At 36.7% G+C, this 24,881-nt stretch overlaps 1 protein-coding gene across 1 annotated transcript in view; it reads right to left on the bottom strand.

The window, feature by feature from the left end:
* The window catches only part of LOC125253538 (formin-binding protein 1), an 80,881-nt gene that overhangs the window by 44,121 nt on the left and 11,879 nt on the right, over positions 1–24,881 (bottom strand). Inside the window, 3 exon segments of the mRNA XM_048167547.1 lie at positions 2,284–2,431; positions 2,576–2,626; positions 7,114–7,229. Coding sequence (XP_048023504.1) covers positions 2,284–2,431; positions 2,576–2,626; positions 7,114–7,229 — 315 coding nt within the window.

Below are 24,881 nucleotides of genomic sequence, written 5' to 3'. Positions count from 1 at the left end.
AAAATAAAATGAAAAATAAAATGAAAAACAAAATAAAAAATACATAAATAATTTAAATATAACATAAAACAATAAAAACATGAAAATGAACAAAACAAAATTAAATTAAAAACATAAAATAAAAAATAATAAAATGAAATAAAATATTATTTTAAAATAAGAACTGAGAGCACTGGCTAAATTCACTGCAACTTCCAGGTATCAATTCAGAAAAACCTGCTCATAAATCACATTTAAAAACAAAACAAAACTAACTGTGGTTGGTCGCTTTGCATGTCAGTTAGACGTCTCTTCCTGTCTAAGTAGGCGTTCCTGGCCTGAATACGACTATATGCTGTTAGTCAAAGTCTGGCTATGGAAACCAGTCTGGTCTTTGTCATAAAATGAAGAGATTTGTTTCCGTTCTTCTCTAGTTCATCTAGTCATTTCATCTGGATCAGTGTGAGGAACTGAAGCAGCACCTGTCAGGTTCTGGATTTATCACATCCCAGAATAATAACCTGAACTACCGCGGACCGCCTGCAGATGGAGCATGTCTCAAACACACACGGTTACAGGCCCAGTGAGTGTAAAGCTTCTTCAACAATGAGTTTAATAGAGATTTACAGTACCAGACCATATGCTGTCTGGATTAAAAGCATGAAAAATCTGAGCAAGACTGCTTTTAATTAATTCTCCATTGCAAAATGCATAAACTACAAAATAAATTACAGGTTCACACATATATATGTATATATCTGAATGCACAAACGCATCCAAAAATGGCACACGTGTCTCAAATCAATAGAATGAGGTAGACGAAAGAGATAGACAGACCGACAGACAATTAAAGAGAGTGAAAGAAGAGGTTTATAAAACAGGAGAGAAGCAGCATTCTGGGAAAACGGCCAGACAGACACCATGGAGCCCTGCTCAGTGTGTGAGAGAGTGCTGAATGCTGGGAAATCTGCGTTCTTCAGGTTGATACCTAAATGCCTTCATCTTATTTGATAAATGAAAGATGAACGTTGTGTTCTGACACAGCTCATGTCATTAGTTCAGCTCTGTCCGGACACATAAATCAGAGTCGACCACCACAAGTTTCTCATCTGTGTGTGCGTGTTTATGTGGAATGATGAAAACACACACAGACACACAAATGAGTGTAATTCATATACACAACCCAGGCACTTTCAGTCTAAACACACAACAGCATCTCTATTTATGGAAGTGAGAGAGACAGAGCGAGACGTGTGAGATAATTCTGATAAATATGATCTTTTAGAAGAGGAAACTGTCCTGATGAAGAACTTATTAACTCGTAAAAATAGAGGGCAACATGTTGTTTTAAAGTCCTAAATGATATTATCAATATTATAATTATACTAATGTAATAGTAATATAAAAATGTATTAACAATGTAAATATATAAAGGCTTGTATATATATATACACACACACATATATATTATATATAAAAATATAAAATATAATAGTATATATACACACATATATAAAAAACTTATATGCATATATATATATATATATATATATATATATATATATATATATATATATATATATATATACACACACATATATATTTATATATATGTATAAAATATTTTTATATTTTATTTTTACACATTTTATTTATATAATTACATTTTTATACAGATAAAATATATATATAACAATACAAAATGTTTTATAAAATTATAAAAAATGTATATATAAATTTGATATATATGTTTGTGTGTATGTTTATATATATATATATATATATATATATATAAACATACATATAAATATATATATAAATTTCTATAAAAAATTATTTGAGTATATGTCTTTGATCATTAAGTCATACTAAAAGATCACATATATATGTGTGTGTGTGTATGTGCGTGCGTGTGTGTGTGTGTGTGTGTGTGTGTATATTTTTTGAGTGATTAAAAGATTAAAGGTTTTCCTTGAATCAAAATATAATTTAATCTTTAATACAATTTACTTTAAAATAAACAGCTTATTAATTATTCACTTAATCAGCAAGAAAAACTCCTAACAACCTTAAAAAAGAACTTGCAGGCAAGCTGGATGAAAAAGTGGGATATCATGAGAAGCGGATGAACATTATGTGTGTTTATATGTATTTAAAGGTGCCACATTATTCACATCCTTCAGGAAGTCATCCTACCAATGACTGGCTTGTTGTCTCTGTTTATTAAACTGGGACAGAAGACAGGATTTGAGCCAAACTGCACATTTCACAGCTGTAACTGTAACTGAGCGATCCTTCACTCACCGATTTCCTCTCTGTTTTGATCTCCTGTGTGTATCGCGTGAGGTCGGCGATGATCTGTGACGTCATATTCTCTGCGATGACCTCATGCTGGCCGGCGTAATCGTTCAGCTCGTTTAGCGTCGAATGAAATGCGCGGCACCATGTGTACCTAACACAGGAAGGGACATCATCGACGTAAGAAGTCATGAATCTATCTTGACTTGTAAAATGTTGATTCAGACATCTGGAATATGTGATGCATCTGGATTTATACCAAACAAATCATGAAACAAATGAGAAAAATTAAACATACTTATTCTCGTCTTCCTCCTTCTTCTTAGGCTGGTATTTCTTGGACAGATTCCTGTGCAAAATTAAAGAAGAAGAAATGTCACTGCATGTGTTTGCAATACTAACATACTTCTCATACTAGTTCTTCTATGAGGTTCACTACATTCAGGAATATTATATTTATATACTATAGTGATATACTATATATTTTTAAAATAAGCAGTACACAACCAGAGCATGCTGTGTGCACAACCGTATCCCAGAATGCAATGTGACAATCCTGACTTTTTTCCCATTAAATAAACAAATGAACCATAAATAATGTTATGATTTTTAATATTTTTTCCTTGACTCAATTCTTGTTCTGACTGCCACAAGTTATGCAAATCTGTAATAAAAAACTCACAAAAAATAAAGGAAATAATAAATATGAATTCATTAAAAATTATACGACTGTTTGAAATAAATACCATATATACAGTTTCACATACTATAAAAGTAAATATTCAGTGCATACTTTGCAGTATGCAGTAAACAGTGTGCTAGTACTCCAAACACAGTCATTTTAACAGACAATGTTGAAGCATGTTTGAAATGTTTATAGACCAATCAGAAAGCTCAAATAAGAAAAGCAACCAATCAAAAACACTATATTAGTACTAAGAGCCAATCAACAAATTCAAATATGAGCTTTTTGTCTTTGCCCTTTTTAAGATATATTTAAAATTAATGTGAGGCTCAATGCCTGTGTGGAAACTGTGACACAAATGGCGTCTTTCTTTGTAGTCTTTCTCGTCACTGTCAGCCGTTTTCTCTTTGTATTCTATTATCACCATGTATAAATACAGAGTGTCTGCTCGTCATCAGTGCCTCGGGGAAGGTGTGTGTGTGTGTGTTTGCATGTGCGTTTGTGTGTGTTCATACTGCATCTTGCTGAAGGGTAAAATACACACACACTAAAATAAACACACACTGACACACAGGCCTGCAGCGAGACGCTCTTACCCCATCATTCTTGTCTCTGTCTTCTGCACATATTCTACAGCTCACTAACATACTACTTCTGTTACTGCACAGTATTCTCCACACACATAACACACACTGGAACATACTACACTTGTCGAAATGTGTAGTACACAAACCAGCTGTCACACTACATGGAGTAGGCTACGGTATCCCACAATGCAATGCACCCGAACTTCCATTTCAAGTATGATGAATGACCTGGAAGTAACAGCAACCAAAATTTTAACATTAATGTCTGTCTGTCTATCTATCTATCATCTATCTATCCGTCCGTCTATCCATCCATCTATCATCCATCCATCATCCATCCATTTATCCATCCATCTATCCATCCATCCATCCGTCTTTCCATCCATCCATCCATCCATCCATCTTTCTATCCCTCCGTCTATCCATCCATCATCCATCCAACCTCTATCTATCTATCTATCTATCCGTCCGTCCATCCGTCCGTCCATCCATCCATCCGTCTATCCATCCGTCTATCCATCCATCCATCCATCCATCCATCCATCCATCCATCCATGCATCCATCCATCCGTCTTTCCATCCATCCATCCGTCCGTCCCTCCGTCTGTCCATCCATCCATCCATCCATCCATCCATCCATCATCCATCCAACCTCTATCTATCTATCTATCCGTCCGTCCATCCATCCATCTATCCATCCGTCTATCCATCCATCCATCCATCCGTCCGTCCCTCCGTCTGTCCATCCATCCATCCATCCATCCATCTTTCTATCCCTCCGTCTATCCATCCATCATCCATCCAACCTCTATCTATCTATCTATCTATCTATCTATCTATCCATCCGTCCGTCCATCCATCCATCCATCCATCCATCCATCCATCCATCCGTCTTTCCATCCATCCGTCCGTCCGTCCCTCCGTCTGTCCATCCATCCATCCATCCATCCATCATCCATCCAACCTCTATCTATCTATCTATCTATCTATCTATCTGTCCGTCCGTCCGTCCGTCCGTCCGTCCATCCATCCATCTATCCATCCGTCTATCCATCCATCCATCCGTCTATCCATCCATCCATGCATCCATCCATCCGTCTTTCCATCCATCCCTCCGTCCGTCCCTCCGTCTGTCCATCCATCCATCCATCCATCCATCTTTCTATCCCTCCGTCTATCCATCCATCATCCATCCAACCTCTATCTATCTATCTATCCGTCCGTCCGTCCATCCATCTATCCATCCGTCTATCCATCCATCCATCCGTCTATCCATCCGTCTATCCATCCATCCATGCATCCATCCATCCGTCTTTCCATCCATCCATCCATCCATCCATCTTTCTATCCCTCTGTCTATCCATCCATCATCCATCCAACCTCTATCTATCTATCTATCCGTCCGTCCGTCCATCCATCTATCCATCCGTCTATCCATCCATCCATCAATCCATCCGTCCGTCCGTCCTTACATCCATCCATCCATCCATCCATCCATATTCATGTGTTTTTCTATCAGTTGTGTATTTCTACTGCACAACACTATGTGACCATTTCTGCTCTAGCAACAATTTCCTTTCCTGGAGATAAATAAAAATTACTCTGTTCCTGTCCTACACACATACACACAATACTGACTATTAGCTTGGCAAATTCTCTCTCCATACATGCAAGTCCCTGTTTGGATCGGGATATCTGGGAAATCAGTGTCTGTGTTTGATTCAAGATTCAAGATTCTTTATTGTCACTATACAAAGGACAGAGAAATTACAGCAGTACAGCGAAATCATTATCAGATGCAGAGATGTTAGATGTAATTAGTTATTACATAATATTACATAATACATAACATAATTAGTATAATTATGTAATTAATGTAAGATGTAAATAGATGTTAGCGAAATTAGGTGTTAATGCTCGCAATAACATCTGTGTGTGTGGCGTGTGCATGTGCATGTGCATATACATCCATGTATGTTAGTCAAAACCTATAAGTGCGTATGCATGCATATACACAAAACATATATCATGCGGTGGAAAAAAGGCAAAACAATCTTTTTTTTAGCACAACCATAACAGAAATGCCATCACAGCCCAATTTAAAGAGCCTGCTTTACAAATAAGATACTCAAACAATAATATGGTCCAGTATATACAGTATAAGAATGAAGATACTGTCACAGTACTTTTTTGTTTATGATTAAAACATATTCATTTGTTCATATCATTTGAATGTGACCACAAAATGCAATTCTATCACGCAGTGTATCTGAGGTTAGTTCATAACATCCAGTAACAGACTGGTGTGTGTGTGTGTGTGTGTGTGTGTGTGTGTGTGTTAGTTAGACGGCTGAGCCCCCTGCTGCGTCTGGGAATTAAAGGGGTTTCCCACTGTTATCTGGAGGGGGGTTGATGTACAGTCAGTGTGTGTGGATGTGTGTCTAGTGTCTATGAGCTTTAAATCCTATCACTGGAATGGGGGGCGGGGTCACAGCGCGTGATTGGCCCGTGAAAATGTAGGTCACCAACGAGGAAAACCATGCTGGCACCTTGTTACCACGGTAACCTGCATTTTCTTCCCAAACTAAAACACACACAGAGAGAGAGAGCAAGAGAGAGAGAAAATACAAATGTTGCTCTTCCTTCCTGTATCCTTGAGCTGTCAGCAGCAAGATCATATCGGTAATTAGTGTGTGTGTGTGTGTGTGTGTGTGTGTGTGTGTGTGTGTGTGTTTAGCAGTCTGGCCTTTATTTTCACATGAATACACTATAAAATACAAGCAGCTGCACCTGTCTTCATTTATACAGACACAACAGATGCTTTGCAGGGGTTAAAGTGGGATTTTGGTGGTGGCCGAACCCTATGATCTGATGGTGATCCTAATGCCCTAGGTGAGTTAAGACTTGACCTCTGACCTATCAATCACCAAAAAAGTATTCCACCTAATTACCTATGTTGAAAAACAGCTTAAACAGGTCTCTGAGCCTGATCAGACTCATCTGTTAACTAGTTTTAAATGGGTTTTCACCAGCTTGGAGAGGCTGAGAGTCCAGATTAAACCAGCAAACCAGCTTAATCTGTCTTTTACAGCAGGAAACATACATATAATCACTAGAAAGCTAAATAAATACACATGTAAGCATAAATATATGTTGTAACATTTATAATGTTGTTTAAAGGTGTACCATGCCATTTGTTTTCTTACATCTGCATGATAGAAACATTGGTAGCAAGGTTTCATTTGTTAACATGATCAAACAACAAACAATATCAATGGCTTTTAATAATCTTTGTTAATGTTTTCAACATTTAATAATACATTTCACCATTATTTAATGCACTGTGAACTAATGCTACTGAAATGTCCAATTCATATTTGCGTTGACTATGTTGTACTAATTCTTACTAATTCTGCAGTTAATTTATTCTGCAACTAAAAATGACCCATTCCATGACAAAACTTTTTAAACGTGAGTAAAAATTCTTTAGGTATAAAACTTTTTGCAAACTGAACAATTATTTAGTGCACCTGTATTAATCAGAGCGGTTGATGTAAAACTCACCTGATCTGTCTTGCATAGTTAAGCTCGATCTCAGTCCTTTCCTTCACAAATTTGGTGTATTTCTCCACAAAGTCGATTCCCCACTGTGTGTGCTTTTCCAGGTTATCAAACTGATCCTGAGAGACAGAGAGACAGAGAGAAATGTGTTAAAATTGGGATAATAACATGTTTCAACACCCCGAATCAGTTGTTGAAATCAAAAAATGTAGCACACCAAATAAGGTTCACCAAAGAGGCAGAACAACAAATTGATGACAGCCGCCACTGCACGGGGTCACTAGCAAAGGCGTCATTCTGCTGAGGTCAACAGGAAGTGGACAGGAAGAGCCCATCCTTAAGCCACGGTCAAGCTAGACTTTGAGCACGCAAATTTGTGAATTATGTACAACATATAACGAATAATAATGAATCCAAAAAGCAAAAATAAACAATCTACTCCACTCTATGGCAAAAAAAGTTTAAGCCTTGGCTTATCGATCTTATATTGATCACATATCTTCAAATTCACAGGTCAGAGTTCACTCTGGAAGGCGCAAAATGCGAAACTTCTGGGCATGAGCTTGAGTTTCTGGGCTCTAGCGTATGAATGGAAGTCAATGGAGTGAAAAGTGTAGTGTGACTGCTAAGTGAAGACAAGTAAATAAACTTGCAAAAACTGATATTATCGATAACACCTGATGGGGGTTTTGGGGGAATTCACAATCATGCACGCTCTTTGTATAGGGAGCGGCGGTTCTGAACGCACATTTTAAGGTAAGATAATCAGCAATGACCAAATTTTCCGCCATCGTCCTGTCAGTCATCTCGCCTTACTCTAGTCACATGATCAGACTCCTGCTGTACTGTGCTGAGACTCTGCAGCTCGAGCTGTAAATAGAGTAGACACTTTCAGTTTTTAATTGTACCGTCCACAGTCCAACTGAAGTAAATGGTGTTTATTTCTATAAAAAAGCAAGACGACAGTGAGGGCGGTGCTGTGGTGGGCAAGTGATGGAACTGACGTACGCCCGAACAACGTGTAACACAGTTAACACTACCGCAGCAAGCCTAGTTAAAGTACTGTGTCAAAAATAGTGAACTTTGTTATGAGTGAATATAAGGTTTTTGTATTTTCACTTGACGTGCTGGAGTGATATTTCTACAGTACCAAGTGCAAACTGTATCAGATCTAAGAACGTTTTCATCTACTGCATCATGTTTTGAATGTTTCTGATGTTTCTGATTACCTAACACAACACCACAAGAAACCAGATTTATAGACTGAACGTTCCAAGTTAATACTGGAAGTGAATACAGGTGCTATTATGTTTCCAGGATACGTAAATAATGATTTTTTTTAAAAAAATGTTATCAAACTACATTCAGAGGCAGTTGCACACATTACATTTGTAGTGTTGAAGTTAATGGGGCTGAAAGTTTTATTAATATCCTTATATGTTATGGTCATCAATAGGTGAATATCATGAAGGTATATGATGAGGTGTGTGTGTCAGGTTTTAACTTTTCTTTGTAGATGATTTCCGGTAAAACCTCTGTGCAACACACAAACACACACCACAAAAATTAGTTCTACATTCAGACGCAATCCATATTTACACCTCAGCTAACACAGATCACATATTTTGAGACGTGTCAGGGTCAGTTTAAGAGCATGCTCAGTAAAATATTTAGACGTTAACTACAGTTTAACCACATAAACTACAGCAACCGATCCAAAATCAGTAACCGATAAGAAAGAAATCCTATGTAATACACTAACAATGTATGAAGCATATGTATTTGGATTGAGCAAAAACAACCCCCAAAAAACGCCACACAAGAGGAAGTTCTTGCCAATGTCCCTCTAAACTTTTTAAGAATCCTTTTCAATCACATTACTATGGAAAATAAAGGTTCCATTTAGAATGAAAACGTATTTTACAGCCTGATGTCATAAAAGAACCTGTTTAAGAACAAAGAACTTCGTTTAATTCTTTAGAAAATCCATGTAATGAAAGCCCAGAAACCAAAACACTGCTTTGAAGAAGCTATAATGAAATAAAGAACTTAAGAAAGCCAACTTAAGAATCCTGCACAGCCAAAATGTGTCATTGCTTTGCCAAACCTAAGAACCTTTTAAAATCCGTTCACAATAAAATCACATCATCAGAACTCTGCGTTGCACCTTAGACTACAATAAATAAAACACCAAAAGGGTACTGAAGTGACGCTTCAATCACCTTCGTTTGACTCCAGCATCCCCCCATTTTCTCTTCAACCATCGCGAAGTCTGAAGAATTCAGCCAGAATTCCACTCACACACTCCCTCCGTCCGTAGGAGCTTAAGATTCACAAGAACATTTCACTTTCTCCCTCTGAAAGAACACACTGCTGTTCAATTGCTGTTCGTGCAAACCTTTCGCATGCATTCAGTCAGCAGACAGGATGAGCGCTCAAACCTCTGAGTGTGTTTTGTGTGCACAGGATGTAAATGTGGGTGATGATTTCAGTTTCTGCACTCCACATTAAAACTGCTGGTCAATTATTTAAAGGTGTAGTTCACCAAAAAAAAAAAAAAATGCTCATATGAATTTCTTTCATCTGTGGAGAAATTTTTCAGAAATCTTTACACAGCTCTTTTCATATTACAGCAGTTGAAACCAAACCAAAATGAATTCAAAAGAATAAAGTATTATAAATGTCCAGTTAAAGTAGTCCATATGACATTGCATGTTTCTGAAATAATATGTGCAAGGAAGGAACAAATCAAAATTTTGTACTTTTTTAAAAATTTTGTACTGCATGAAAATTCTTCAAAAGTACCAATGGAAAAAATAACAGCATTTGGGTTTGGAATGACATGAGGGTCAGTAAACAATAGGGGCTTTCGCACAGGAGGAACCTTTTCATAGTTCCTGTAACTATTGGTGGAAGAACCCACCTTTTGGTGTGTTTGTACCGCAGGAACTGCACTAAAATGGTATTTTAGTTCCTACTTCAGAGTAGGGTCTAACCCAACACAATAGGAACCACCAGTGACGTAAGTGTACGATGATTACCCAAACGCATGGCGCATGCTATATGAAACATTGACACCCGCCATTTTTAAAAAGCCGTGTAAACCCACAGTTTACATATACTTACTCCACAAACTATTAAAACAGCGATAGATGGACCGACACCAAAGTCCAGGCACTTCTCAACAAGTCACAGAGTCCTCCATCCTCCAGTTGTTGACAATGCCATGCTTAAATGACGTTGCGTTCAACCGGTGTCGTGGGAAATCAAGTCCCCCCCCAGGAATCGGGTCTCCTTTAGGACCCCAAGTGATCCCACTGGTTCAACTGACTTTTGATAGGTAGTATTTTTAGCACCTGATTATAATTCCTGCAAAATCACGTTTTGATTTATGTCGTTTAAAATGCATTATAATGTCTTTTAAATTACACAGTTCATATACTAGTATATAACTGAAGCTATAGGTTGTGAAATCAAGCGTTCCTCGTTCTTATTATTTTTTAGTTAGCTTATGTACTACCATAGCATCTACCTGATTTGCCAGCTAGCTAGGATTATATTATATTAGGTGTGTTTTTTGCTTATGTTTCAAATTAATGATGTTTGTCTGTACTTAGCATGACAAATAATAAAATAGTAATATTATATACTATACTACATTGCTATTATTGTGTAAAATGAATATAAAATTACTTTTACAGATCATAGTATGTTGCATCAATCCTTATCCTTTTAAAAAAAAAGTACATTTTTAGGCATGGTTTTGTTTCCAGTTTTATTATGCAATACATAGGCATTCATTATATATTTCAAGCATGTTGTTTGTGCACTTAATATAATAAACATCATACAATAGTGAAATATGTTATAATTAGTCAAGACATCATGATAACAACTTTTGATCAGGCATTACTGCCTGGGTCCTAAAGGAGACCCAGGCAGGGGGGACTCGATTTCTCATGACACCGGCTTATTTCAGAGTTCCTACTTCCAGTGCGAATGCAACCAGGAAAATGTCCCAAGGGGAAAATTTAGTTCTCGCAGGACCGCCCTGATGGCTTGTTCCTATAACTGAGTTTCTATACTATCCTGTGCGAAAGCCCCTAATAACTGAATTTTCATTTTTGGTGAGCTATTCCATTACGGCTATTAAACTTGCAATGGAAGAATACAGCTAAGAAACACACACAGTGCCAAAGTCCCCTGTCAGCATCTGGGTAATTCAAATGACATAATACGATTAGCCAGCCTCATTTAAACACAGATCACCTCCTCTTACACAACCCGGTCTTTAGTACACACTGCAGAGACAAGAAACACTACAAGAACAGCAGAACCCCAGCAGCCGAAGGTTTAAAGAAAGAAAATTGAAAATCTGCAGTGTGATCCTATATAGACTTGTGGTTTTGATCAGTCAGACAGCGTATTATGCAATAAACGGATGCTTGGGCGTCATTTTCAGCAATGCAAAGTGGCTGTATGAAACTTCCTATCTTAATTCTTGCCTTCAGATTTGAAAAAGTTCTATTTCCTAAGTGGAATAACCATGGTTACTAAACAGACAGGATAAAATTCTATGTTAGGATGTAATACTGACCCTGCTGTCTAAACTAGTGCATGCACAGACTATTTCTTTGAAGATGCAACCAGAAGTGAAGACGCATTATATTGTCATTCATGTGGGCAGGCTTTGCAATTCTCAAGAGAGACCATCTTTAAAAAAACAAAAAACATCAAAACTTGACATCAGCTTATAGGGACATCCCCACATGGAAATCTTCTTCATAGAGGGACTAAATAATGTGTTATTTTTCATCTAAAAATAGTAGGTATGCACTTTTGGCTCAGTTGGTTTAACATTGAAGTGAAAGTTAGGGTTTGTATCATCCAATTTACATGTGCAGTTACTTATTTAGCAGACAACTTAGAAATGAAGAAGACTACAACAAAACTGATTTATCCATGAAAAAGTACAATAAAAAGTAAACATGTTATACATGTCAAAGTGAAAAAAAGAATTGATTTTTGAGGTTTAGTTGATATCACACTTAGTATTGATAAAGAACATCACTATTAAACAACAACCCAAGTAATTTCACTGAATAAAACAATAAATACAATCACAAACTGTATAAAATTTGGTAACAGTTCCATTTGTTAACATTAGTTAACAATGAAAAATACTGCTAAAGCATTTCTTAAGCTTAATGTTAATATCAACATTTACTAATATGTTATTAAAATCTGTTAATATTATTTAAAGGTGCCCTAGATTATGTTTTTAAAAGATGTAATATAAGTCTAAGGTGTCCCCTGAATGTGTCTGTGAAGTTTCAGCTCAAAATACCCCATAGATTTTTTTCTTATTAACTTTTTTAACTGCCTATTTTGGGGCATCATTATAAACGCGCCGATTTTATGCTGCGGCCCCTTTAAATCCCGTGCTCTCCGCCCACAGAGCTCGCGCTTGCCTTGAACAGTGCCTTAACAAAGTTTACACAGCTAATATAACCCTCAAAATGGATCTTTACAAAGTGTTCGTCATGCATGCTGCATGCATGCGTCGGATTATGTGAGTATTGTATACTGTTATATTGTTTACTTCTGATTTTGAATGAGTTTGATAGTGCTCCGTGGCTAACGGCTAATGCTACACTGTTGGAGAGATTTATGAAGAATGAAGTTGTGTTTATGCATTATACAGACTGCAAGTGTTTAATAATGAAAATAGCGACGGCTCTTGTCTCCGTGAATACAGTAAGAAACGATGGTAACTTTAACCACATTTAACAGTACATTAGCAACATGCTAACGAAACATTTAGAAAGACAATTTACAAATATCACTAAAAATATCATGTTATCATGGATCATGTCAGTTATTATTGCTCCATCTGCCATTTTTCGCTATTGTTCTTGCTTGCTTACCTAGTCTGATGATTTGGTTTTGCACATCCAGACGTTAATACTGGCTGCCCTTGTCTAATGCCTTTTATAATGTTGGAAACATGGGCTGTTATGTCTTATGTCGGTGTTATGTTGAGATTCGCCTGTTCTTCGGAGGTCTTTTAAACAAATGAGATTTATATAAGAAGGAGGAAACAATGGAGTTTGAGACTCACTGTATGTCATTTCCATGTACTGAACTCTTGTTATTTAACTATGCCAAGATAAATTCAATTTTTCATTCGAGGGCACCTTTAATGGATATGAACTAATATGAAATAACAATGAACAGTTGTATTTTTATGTTAACAAAGATTAATAAACACTGAAACAAATGTATTGTTCCTTGTTAGTTAATGCATCCCAACTAATAAGACCTTATTGTGAATAAACACAACATAATATGATATTTGGTATAATAATGCAGCACAAAAGCATTAGCATAATTCATTTACCCTCTGAGTCGACAATATTTTAGTCCACATTGCTCTGAATGATGGAGTGGCCCCCATGTCCACTGCTCTCAAGAGAGTTTCCACCAACTCCTAAAGTCAGAACTGAGCCAGAACCGCCTGTCCGATTTAAAGTCAAAGCAGTATCGGTCAATCCACCTGCACAATTCTCCAGTCGAAACCAGTCTGTCTGCCTGTTCCAGTATGATAATGGTGGATTATAATCCAGATACTGTCTTTATCCACAGATTAAATCCCTCAAACCAGCATAAAGCAGATATATTGCACATCTGGAGCTGATCCAATGAGCGTCTGGGCACCAGATTTACAGTAGTTCTACTATTTTACTCAAGTCCAGACATTCAGCAATGACCAACGAGCACCAGATAGATACAACACAGCCTCGTAAGTGAATTACACAGTTCCTGGTGGCAAATTTACATTCATATTTACATCCTAGCAGTTAGCAGAACTCTCTATTTAAAGCAACATACAAATGAGGAACATGTCGACAACAGGCGGATAGAATTTGGGTTCTATAAGCATTTCCATTTTGGTTGTGCAAATGTTAAAAAATACACAGTTTTCTTAATGTAACAAACATTTTAACATTCTAGGAACATTGATTTGTAATGGTCCAGTTGCAAAATTGTGTTTAAAAATTTCATAAAAAACTGCACATTTACAAAGATGTTCTTTTAAAGCAGAACTAAGTAACTTTTTTTACCTTCATAAATAGTTTTCTAAGTCCTTAAGATGGTTAATTGACTTGTAGTGGTGTGTTTGAGGCGTGCACTAACCCCTTCTGGCACGTCTACGCCAGAATACAGCACTTGCAATTTGAGCTGCACCGACCCGAAACAATCTCGCCTCATGTTCACGTTCACGCGAGAGTGACAAAATGCTTTATAGTAATTCAAAAACAATGTATATTATGACTTTATAAGACAATTTCGAAAATTACCCACCTCCATCGAGTGTACTGTATTTGCAAATTACCCACCTCCTCTTTCTTGTACTGTATTTGCAAAACTACTACGCTGGTGAGCGTTGTAGTCGTTGTAGTCCAGAGCTGCGCTTGGAGTATTTACGACAGTGTGATTCACTGAAGGAAACTGTAGGGGGAGCTTCGCAAATCTTACTGAGTTCCGCTTTAATGTAGTGAAAACTTAAAAATGTATAAAACACTATAATAATGTATTGGATGGAACATGGTAGGTAAAGCAGTACTTTTATACATTTTAAGTTCTTGCAATGTTTTGTGTTTTTTAATATTATGTTCTCTTAACATGACAAGTGATTTTTTTAACATGGCATGTCAAATATTGGGGCTCATTGAAAGTGCAGTGAGTACATTTTAGAGGCATCTAGCGGTGAGGTTGCGAATTGCAATATAGAGAAGCTACGGTGGCCAACACAGGACAAATATGTCGTCATCTGAGACAGTAGAGAGTAGCCAGTCAAGCAAACGCGCTGTGTAGAGCAGTTTGTCCATTTAGGAAACATGCCGCAAAATGGCGATTTAACATGTAAGGGGACTCGTGATGTACGTAGACAGAAATGGCTCATTCTAAGGTAGTAAAAACATAATGGTTCATTATGTAAGGTCTTTATACACCACTGAAAACATAGTTATGTATATTAGATTGCTTTTCTGTTAATAGATCCTCCTAAAATTTACACATTGCACCTTTAAAACATACAGAAAGAATTTCTGTGTAAACTATAAATTGTTGCACTGAATTTAATATAAAAATTTAAGATTGTATATAAGTGACAATAATACTTTAACTCTTTCCCCGCCATTGAGAGAATTTTCCGGCAATCCATGTTTTGACTGTTATACAGTAGGGGGTGCTCTGTGAATCCAAAAGCAAGCGAAAAAGAAGCAGAAACAAGCGATAGAAGCATTGCTTACACTCATGTAAAATAACATGATCATCAAATATTAAAGGTCCCGTTTTTCGTGTTTTTTTGAAGCTTTGATTGTGTTTATAGTGTGCAATATAACATGTGTTCATGTTTCGCGTGTAAAAAAACACAGTATTTTTCACATAATTCACTTATCTGTATACCGCTGTTTCCACTGTCATAAAAACGGGCTGATGACTTCCTTGTTCTATGAAGTCCCTCCTTCAGAAATACGTAACGAGTTCTGATTGTGCCAGCGGTTCCTGTGTTGTGATTCGACAGCTCTGAGCGCACCGTGCCCGGAAAGGTCACGCCTCTTACCATAACGTGGAGATGCACGCGCTCAGTGTTATTGTAAACATGTCTTTAATTTTACCCTATCAATCTGAGCCAGAATCAGACCCGGTGATTGGACTGCGGGATGAAAATAACAGCGTTTCGACGACATGGCGACAAACACACTCTACAAACGCAACTCTTGTGTATTCCTGTGGGCGGAGGTTAGTCAAAAAACTGTTTTAGTGACGTCATTAAAGAAGGAAGTAGAGGGATGTAGTCCAAACTGGCCGTTCGATGTAGGCGACTTCTGTTAAATAAAATATCTCGCTTGGCATTGAACTTTGAGCTTTAAAATTTTACAGATTTCATTTATACTCTAACAACAACATTACACACTAACTAAAGTTTGAAACATGGGATCACGAAGAACGGGACCTTTAAGCAGAATAATCAAAACTGCAATGTTACCAAATGAAATGTTGAACCCACAAACAAGTATAGGACTGTAGTCTTTGACAAAAATGCAATTTTCCCAGCTTTATGTTCAAAATGTTTCTTTTTTATGAAACTTGCCTACATTGAAGTGTTGATAAAAAGAATGCATGAAGCACAAAAAATTGGTTTTTGATGTATGTTCAGGTATTCATACAATAAAAAAATATTCTGGGGCCATGAAAGTTTTGTGTAAATGATCAAAAATGCTGGAGCTGGTTGGCAACTCCAGCAAAAGAAGACTAAAAACATGTTTTCCAAGCACTGTGAGAACATTTATCAAAATACTATTAACATCATATGTGGCTAACGTTTGTTCCTAACAATTACACAATGTTTGCATTGTGAAGTTCTCCTTTAGATGGAGAACAAGCATACACTCCCAACAACAGAGGTGATGGAGTCATTATGTCCAGCAGTGACGACGTCTGCAATAACATCCCGCCGTGCACGGCGAGTTGGTGTGGATTAATGAGGGTCACGAATGGTCACCAGCTGACCCTGAACAGAGACCGAACATATTGCAGAGCACCTGCATCCGCTATGAACGAGTCTACTGGATGGAAACGAGGGATCAGGGAGAGGTTCAGCACACATACACACTCGACCGTAGGCGTCTGAGCTGCGCGCGTGTAAAAATCAAAGCCGTGCCAGGTGGTGACTGAGCAACTGGAGGAAAATATGGAGAGAATGACTCAGAGAGAGGGAAAGAAAGGAATTTAAAAGACGTCTGATATTCAAAACCCCTCACAAGCACACTTTCATGCATAAACATACCTGAAAGGTTAGCTGTCACAGATATGAGGGGAGTAAATGATGACAGAATTTTCATTTTAAGCTGCACTTTTCCTTTAAATGCACACATGCACTCTTACAATCAATGTGATGATGTCATCATGGATTCTGAGTCAAAAAATGAGGTCATACTCTATATATGGAAGAAACAACCATTTCTCATAATAATTATTCTCATGTGCATGGTAGAATGCTGTAATTCAGGCTGAAATAAAACACACAACTGCTCAAAAACACAAGCATGAGAATAGCCGTATGGCGTGTATTTCATCATCCAGAAACACACGCACGCACGCCTCCTCTCTCGCTATAAATAGGCATCGTGTGCTCTGATGGGACACAGAGAAATCCTAGAGTTCACTCATCTCTCATGAACTCATTAAATCCAAGGACTCCAAAGAGCAGAGCACTAGTCAGACACTGTAAATACAGTACAGTCTGACAACCATCACTATTACTAGTGCTAGAGGTACATTTACTATAGTAACTAAGGTATTTTGGTGGAAAATGTACATTTTTGCATTGGTTATTCTCTCAACATTTCTGAAATCAGTAAATGTGTTTTTAATTTACCCTGCTGGTATGAACTCAGCAAACTCTCAACATGATTCACTCACGATGCTTGTGAAATCTGGCCTTAATTTAGCCGGAGAGGACGTGCTTCATCAGGCTTCTGCTTTGTTACTTTGGGACAGTCCAATTAACTATGATGCTAATGAAGAACACATCACAGAGAGAGAGGGAATGCTAAATATATCACTGATGGAGACTTTCTGAACCTGCACACATCTGGACTGGAGTTGAATGCATGATCCCAACCTACTGACCTCAGATCAGTCTGCTGCTTAGTATCTGGTGAATTGATTATATTGACATTGTTTTATTGCTGGTTTAAAACGGTTTATTCAGGCCTGATCTCTTAATAAACTGGACACATATGTTTGCATACACAAAAAGATGCTGGGGACGATCAAGGGTCATATTAAATGCAACACAGCAACTGAATCCCTTCAGGAATCCCTTGTGTACGAGGCTGCTCATTAGATGGTCACTTCTAGGAAGTTAAGATAAAAATAAAATATACACTGAAGGGTACATACATGGTCACTTCAAGGAAGTTAAAAAATAAAATATTTATTATTTTATTTTATGTTGTTTTTTAACATCCTAGAAGTGTTAATTAAATGTACCATTCACTAAATATTTTATTTTTGTTTTTCATTTTAGGTTAAAGTTAACTTAACCTAAAATTTTAAAAAAAAATATATATATAGGAATGGTACATATGATTGTCACTTCTAGAAAATGAATAAATAAAATAAAATAAAATAAAATAAAATAAAATAAAATAAAATAAAATAAAAAATAGTGATATGATGTAAATTTTGATATGAAATAAACTGATGGTCACTTCTAGGAAGTTAATAAATAAAATAAAATAAAATAAAATAAAAAATAGTGATATGATGTACATTTTGATATGAAATAAATTGATGGTCACTTCTAAGAAGTTAATAAATAAAATAAAATAAAATAAAATAAAATAAAAAATAGTGATATGATGTAAATTTTGATATGAAATAAACTGATGGTCACTTCTAGGAAGTTAATAAATAAAAAAAAAATAAAAAAAAATAGTGATATGATGTAAATTTTGATATGAAATAAACTGATGGTCACTTCTAGGAAGTTAATAAATAAAATAAAATAAAATAAAATAAAATAAAATAAAATAAAAAAATAGTGATATGATGTACATTTTGATATGAAATAAATTGATGGTCACTTCTAAGAAGTTAATAAATAAAATAAAATAATAAAATAAAATAAAATAAAATAAAAAATAGTGATATGATGTAAATTTTGATATGAAATAAACTGATGGTCACTTCTAGGAAGTTAATAAATAAAATAAAATAAAATAAAATAAAATAAAATAAAATAAAATAAAATAAAAAATAGTGATATGATGTAAATTTTGATATGAAATAAACTGATGGTCACTTCTAGGAAGTTAATAAATAAAATAAAATAAAATAAAATAAAATAAAATAAAATATAATAAAAAATAGTGATATGATGTAAATTTTGATATGAAATAAACTGATGGTCACTTCTAGGAAGTTAATAAATAAAATAAAATAAAATAAAATAAACAGTGAAGGGCACATATGATGTTCACTTACAGGAAATTAAATAATAATAATAATAATAATAATAATAATAATAATAATAATAATAAAAGGGGAATTTACCCATAGTCTGCTCATTAGGAAACAGGAAACTTCTATGTGACACCTGCAGTTCCACTGCAGCCTCTTGGAGCAGTAGAGAATAACTTGTGTCATCACTGAACTGTCAATCAACCAAAAAGTCTCTGATGTGAGCTTGTGATTTAATTACCAACATACCAAAAGTTCCCAAAACTCCAAACACACATGCACATGTACACAAACAGGCACACACACAAATCAAGAGCTCTGTTTTGTTCATCAATCCCCCCAAAATTCCCCTAAAAAACCCTCATATACAGAGTCTGATTCACCCAGGTATACAAATTACTAATAAAAAAACGCTTCAAGGGAGCAAAAAGTGAACAGCGTGAATGCACTTATCATGTGTAAAGGCTGTTTCACAATCATCCAACAATACCAACGTGGTTACTTTTTTTTTTTTCTTCTCATTTTTGCATGCAACCCATATAACCACCATATAGCAAATACCCTATAACATCACTATCTCTCCTGAATGTTCTAGTCAGAATTAAATATTATCATATGTTAAATTAGATCATTTATCAAAAAATCTTAATTTGTGTTCCAAAGTTGAAGGTCTCACAGGTTTTTGATGACACAAGGATGAGTAATTAATGACAGAAATTTCATTTTTGGGTTTTCTGCCTCTGAGGAAAGTTAAAATAACATTCGGCAGAATCCTGCTGACCTAAAAACAGCTGACACAGGAAGTGGCTTTGAGAAGGTGCAGATGTACAGTGCCGTATGTCAGTAGTGTAGTGACGGATGAGCTCTTTGACACACGGGGTCAGTGTGGTGATCTTATTAGTGCCTTTTGCTCAACAGACATGAATGATACCTCAGATACCAAATACCATGGCCTGTTGAGAAGTTAGTCTAGTTAGTCTTTACACTTACATGCACATGCACACATTAGCTATGTTTACATGCACCAAATAATCCATTTGATGGCTCAATTGGATTGAAAAGCCTTCAGGTAAACACCTCAATCGTTCTCACTGAGCTTGATCTAAATTAAATTTCTGGTTAAAACAGGTCAACAGGAGTCCGAACTACGGATGTCAATAAATTCCCATAATCGATCGTTGTTTAAATTAACAATCATTTAACCAGCTAATTATTAACCTTTTTAGTTCACCCATAAATGAAAATTCTGTCATTAATTACTCACCCTCATGTCCTCATTATGAAGTGCTGAGAATATTTTTACGCTGTTTATGTTATAAACGTCCGGGTTCAACGTCAAAACGCCGGCTCAGTATTGGCCGATGCTGTACTGTTTTGTTTTTGCGCACAAAAAGTATTCTCGTCACTTCATAACATTAAGGTTGAACCACTGTAGTCACATGGACTATTTCAACGATGTCTTTACTACCTTTCTGGGCCTTGAAAATGGTAATAACATTGCAGTCTATCGGAGGCTAGAAAGCTCACAGATTTCACCAAAAAAAATCTTCATTTGTGTTCCAAAGGATTTGGAATGACATAAGGGCGAGTAATTAATGACAGAAATTTCATTTTTGGGTGAACTAACCCTTTAAGCAAGTAAATGCGCAGTGCCACGACGCATATGTTTGCACACGATTTATGTCTTACGAACATCTGTATATTTCGTTCTTTATTCTTAGTAACTTGTCAGTGGAGGAGACTGAATATTTACTAAATACTTGCATAACAATCTTTTTAGATATGTCGTTAAGGCAAAAACGACAATTATTCTCACTGTATAATTATCACCAGAACTTTGAACTGCACATGCAAACAAATATATATGTATATGAGATTGAAATGTTTAGGGTTTGTATAAACAGAACTTTCAGAATCTGAAATCAGACTGGATTGAATTGCATGTAAACACGTCTATTGTGCATTATGAGTGGTGGGTTTTTTTAATCATCATGAGATGTTTTGAGGTTATGCTTATTGTGGAAAATAGATTCATCTCTCTCTTTGTTCAATAGCCTCTGTTCATTGTGGCTGGTGCTCGTAGGCGGCTTGCATTCAGGGAGAAATATTTGTGTGAGATGTCGAGCAGTTTGTGTGCGATTCTATGTGTGTGTGTGTTTGTGTGAATGCCAATCCATTGGTCTTTCACACAGGGTCTTTGTGCTGCAGAAAAAGGCAGAACAGAGCTACTGTAACCTCTTAGTCATGATACACAGAAGGGTCACACACACACACACACACACACACACACACACTTGGATGGTCCTATCACCAACATTTGTCTTTGTGTCATGAAAGCGTCCAACATGAACTTAAATGTCTTCACTTTGCACAGTATAGTGCATCTTAACAAGTACACTCCTCTGAAACAGCCCGTCGATTTAAAACGCCCAAGAGAACATCAGCACAACCGCTCCATAAACACTGCTAGCATCATAAATCTCTACTGCTAACAAGAAAATCCCTTTCCGTTACTGAGAGAAACATACACAAACACACAACACAATGAAAAACTGTGGGCTTCTAGACTTCTGAAGTTCCCGCTTTGTGTGTGTGTACATTAGCGCATTGCGATTTGGTTGCTGGGGTGATCTGAGTGGTTGTTAGTGTGTTGCTATGTGGTTGCTTGGATGATGTGAGTGGCTGTTAGTGTGTTGCTATGCGGTTGCTGGGGTAATCTAAGTGGTTGTTAGTGTGTTGCTATGTGGTTGCTGGGGCGATCTGAGTGTTCGATAGCACGTTGCTATGCGGTTGATGGGGCGATCTGAGTGTTCGAAAGCACGTTGCTATGTGGTTGCTGGGGTGATCTGAGTGGCTGTTAGTGTGTTGCTATGCGGTTGCTTGTATGATGCGAGTGACTGTTAGTGTGTTGCTATGTGGTTGTGGGGTGATCTGAGTGTTCGATAGCACGTTGCTATGCGGTTGCTGGGGCGATCTGAGTGTTCGATAGCACGTTGCTATGTGGTTGCTGGGGTGATCTGAGTGGCTGTTAGTGTGTTGCTATGCGGTTGCTTGTATCATGCGAGTGACTGTTAGTGTGTTGCTAAACGGTTGCTTGGGTGATCTGAGTGGCTGTTAGTGTGTTGCCATGCAGTTGCTTGTATGATGCGAGTGACTGTTAGTGTGTTGCTAAACAGTTGCTGGGGTGATCTAAGTGGTTGTTAATGTGTTGCTATGAGGTTGCTGGGGTGATCTGAGTGGTTGTTAGTGTGTTGCTATGCGGTTGCTTGTAATTTGCGAGTGACTGTTAGTGTGTTGCTAAACAGTTGCTGGGGTGATCTAAGTGGTTGTTAATGTGTTGCTACGTGGTTGCTGGGGTGATCAGAGTGCTTGATAGGGCATTGCTATGTGGTTGCTGGGGTGATCTGAGTGGCTGTTAGTGTGTTGCTATGCGGTTGCTGGGGCGATCTGAGTGTTCGATAGCACGTTGCTATGTGGTTGCTGGGGTGATCTGAGTGGCTGTTAGTGTGTTGCTATGCGGTTGCTGGGCGATCTGAGTGTTAGATGCACGTTGCTATGTGGTTGCTGGGGTGATCTGAGTGGTTGTTAGTGTGTTGCTATGCGGTTGCTTGTATGATGCGAGTGACTGTTAGTGTGTTGCTATGAGGTTGCTGGGGTGATCTGAGTGGTTGTTAGTGTATTGCTATGCGGTTGCTTGTATGATGCGAGTGACTGTTAGTGTGTTGCTAAACAGTTGCTTGGGTGATCTGAGTGGCTGTTAGTGTGTTGCCATGCAGTTGCTTGTATGATGCGAGTGACTGTTAGTGTGTTGCTAAACAGTTGCTGGGGTGATCTAAGTGGTTGTTAATGTGTTGCTATGAGGTTGCTGGGGTGATCTGAGTGGTTGTTAGTGTGTTGCTATGCGGTTGCTTGTAATTTGCGAGTGACTGTTAGTGTGTTGCTAAACAGTTGCTGGGGTGATCTAAGTGGTTGTTAATGTGTTGCTACGTGGTTCCTGGGGTGATCAGAGTGCTTGATAGGGCATTGCTATGTGGTTGTTAGGGTGATCTGAGTGTTCGATAGCGCGTTGCTATGCGGTTGATGGGGTGATCTGAGTGGTTGTTACTAGAGCGTTGGTATATGGTTGTTGGGGTGATCTGAGTATCTGTTAGTTCGTTGCTATGTAGTTGCTGGGATGATCTGAGTGTTTGTTAGTGTGTTGCCTGGGTGATCTGAGTGCTTGATAGAGCATTGCTATGTGGTTGCTGGGGTGTTCTGGGTGGTTGTAGGACATAGTTTTTTGTTATGTTACTATGCGGGTGCTAGAGTGTTTTAGACAGTTTCCATGCTGTTCTGGGTGGTTGCTAGGGTTTCTTTAACTGTATTTGAGAGAGCTAAAGAGAGAACAGCTTTGCATTTCTACACATCTAGCAGCTTCAGTTCTCAAAAAAAAAGAAAAAAAAAAGAAAATGTGGTTTTGGGTGGAGTGAGTCCCAACTGTCTGTCACATTGAAAGTCCCACCCACAAGTGAAAGCTGGAATTTGAGTCATTTTGACTGGAAGAATGACACATCAACACACACATACACATGCTCATGTTCATCCTGTGTTATCTCAGCCACGCAAACTCACTTTCAAGCTTTGCTGATGTGTGCTGGAAACTCAAGTGTCCAAGCTGACACAGGACAACCCACCCTGATAACTAGCCTGAGAGAACTGTAATATAATTCACTGAGAACACAATTCATCTACTCCGATCCATTAGAATCAATTTCACTGATTAATATTCACTTAGATGTTATCTATAAAGCCTTCACTGAAAATTGTTATACTGTTATATATATTTTAATGTTATAAAATTTCATTACAAGAGAAACATTCACAAACCAGTGAAATATTTCCAGTAGCTAATATCATTTGTTTCCTGCCAAAACTGTAAGATTATAAACTCTAGTGTCTTTAAATGGTTTTAGTAAGTACTACTGTGTAAAAATAATCTTGGCCCTATATTATATATTAAAGGTAAAACATAGTCATTATCACAAACCCAACAGCATGATCAGGGGCCAGATTCATGAAAATTAAGAAAGGGTTTTATGAACACTCTTACAAACGTCTTATTTATCCTTATTATAATAATTCAATATGGATCAAATTTTATTACATTTTTAAATATTAAAAATGTCAAATATTTTAAATAAAATATATATATACACACACACATATATATATATATATATATATATATATATATATATATATATATATATATATATATATATATATATATATATATATATGTGTGTGTGTGTGTGTGTGTGTGTATATATATATATACAGTACAGTCCAAAAGTTTGGAAGATTTTTAATGTTTTTAAAAGAAGTTTCGTCTGCTCACCAAGGCTACATTTATTTAATTAAAAAATACAGTAAAAAACAGTAATATTGTGAAATATTATTACAATTTAAAATAACTGTTTTCTATTTGAATATATTTCACAAAGTAATTTATTCCTGTGATGCAAAGCTTAATTTTCAGCATCATTACTCCAGTCTTCAGTGTCACATGATCCTTCAGAAATCATTCTAATATGCTGATCTGCTGCTCAAGAAACATTTAATGTGTACAATTGTACAAAATATTTGTGTACAATATTTTTTTTCAGGATTATTTGATGAATAGAAAGTTCAAAAGAACAGTGTTTATCTGAAATCTAATCTTTTGTAACATTATAAATGTCTTTACTGCCACTTTT

This window comes from Megalobrama amblycephala, linkage group LG18 (genome assembly GCF_018812025.1).
Source record: "Megalobrama amblycephala isolate DHTTF-2021 linkage group LG18, ASM1881202v1, whole genome shotgun sequence".
Lineage (NCBI taxonomy): Eukaryota > Metazoa > Chordata > Actinopteri > Cypriniformes > Xenocyprididae > Megalobrama > Megalobrama amblycephala.
Note: the sequence above shows the minus strand (reverse complement) of the source record. Positions and strands in the feature narration are given on the sequence as shown.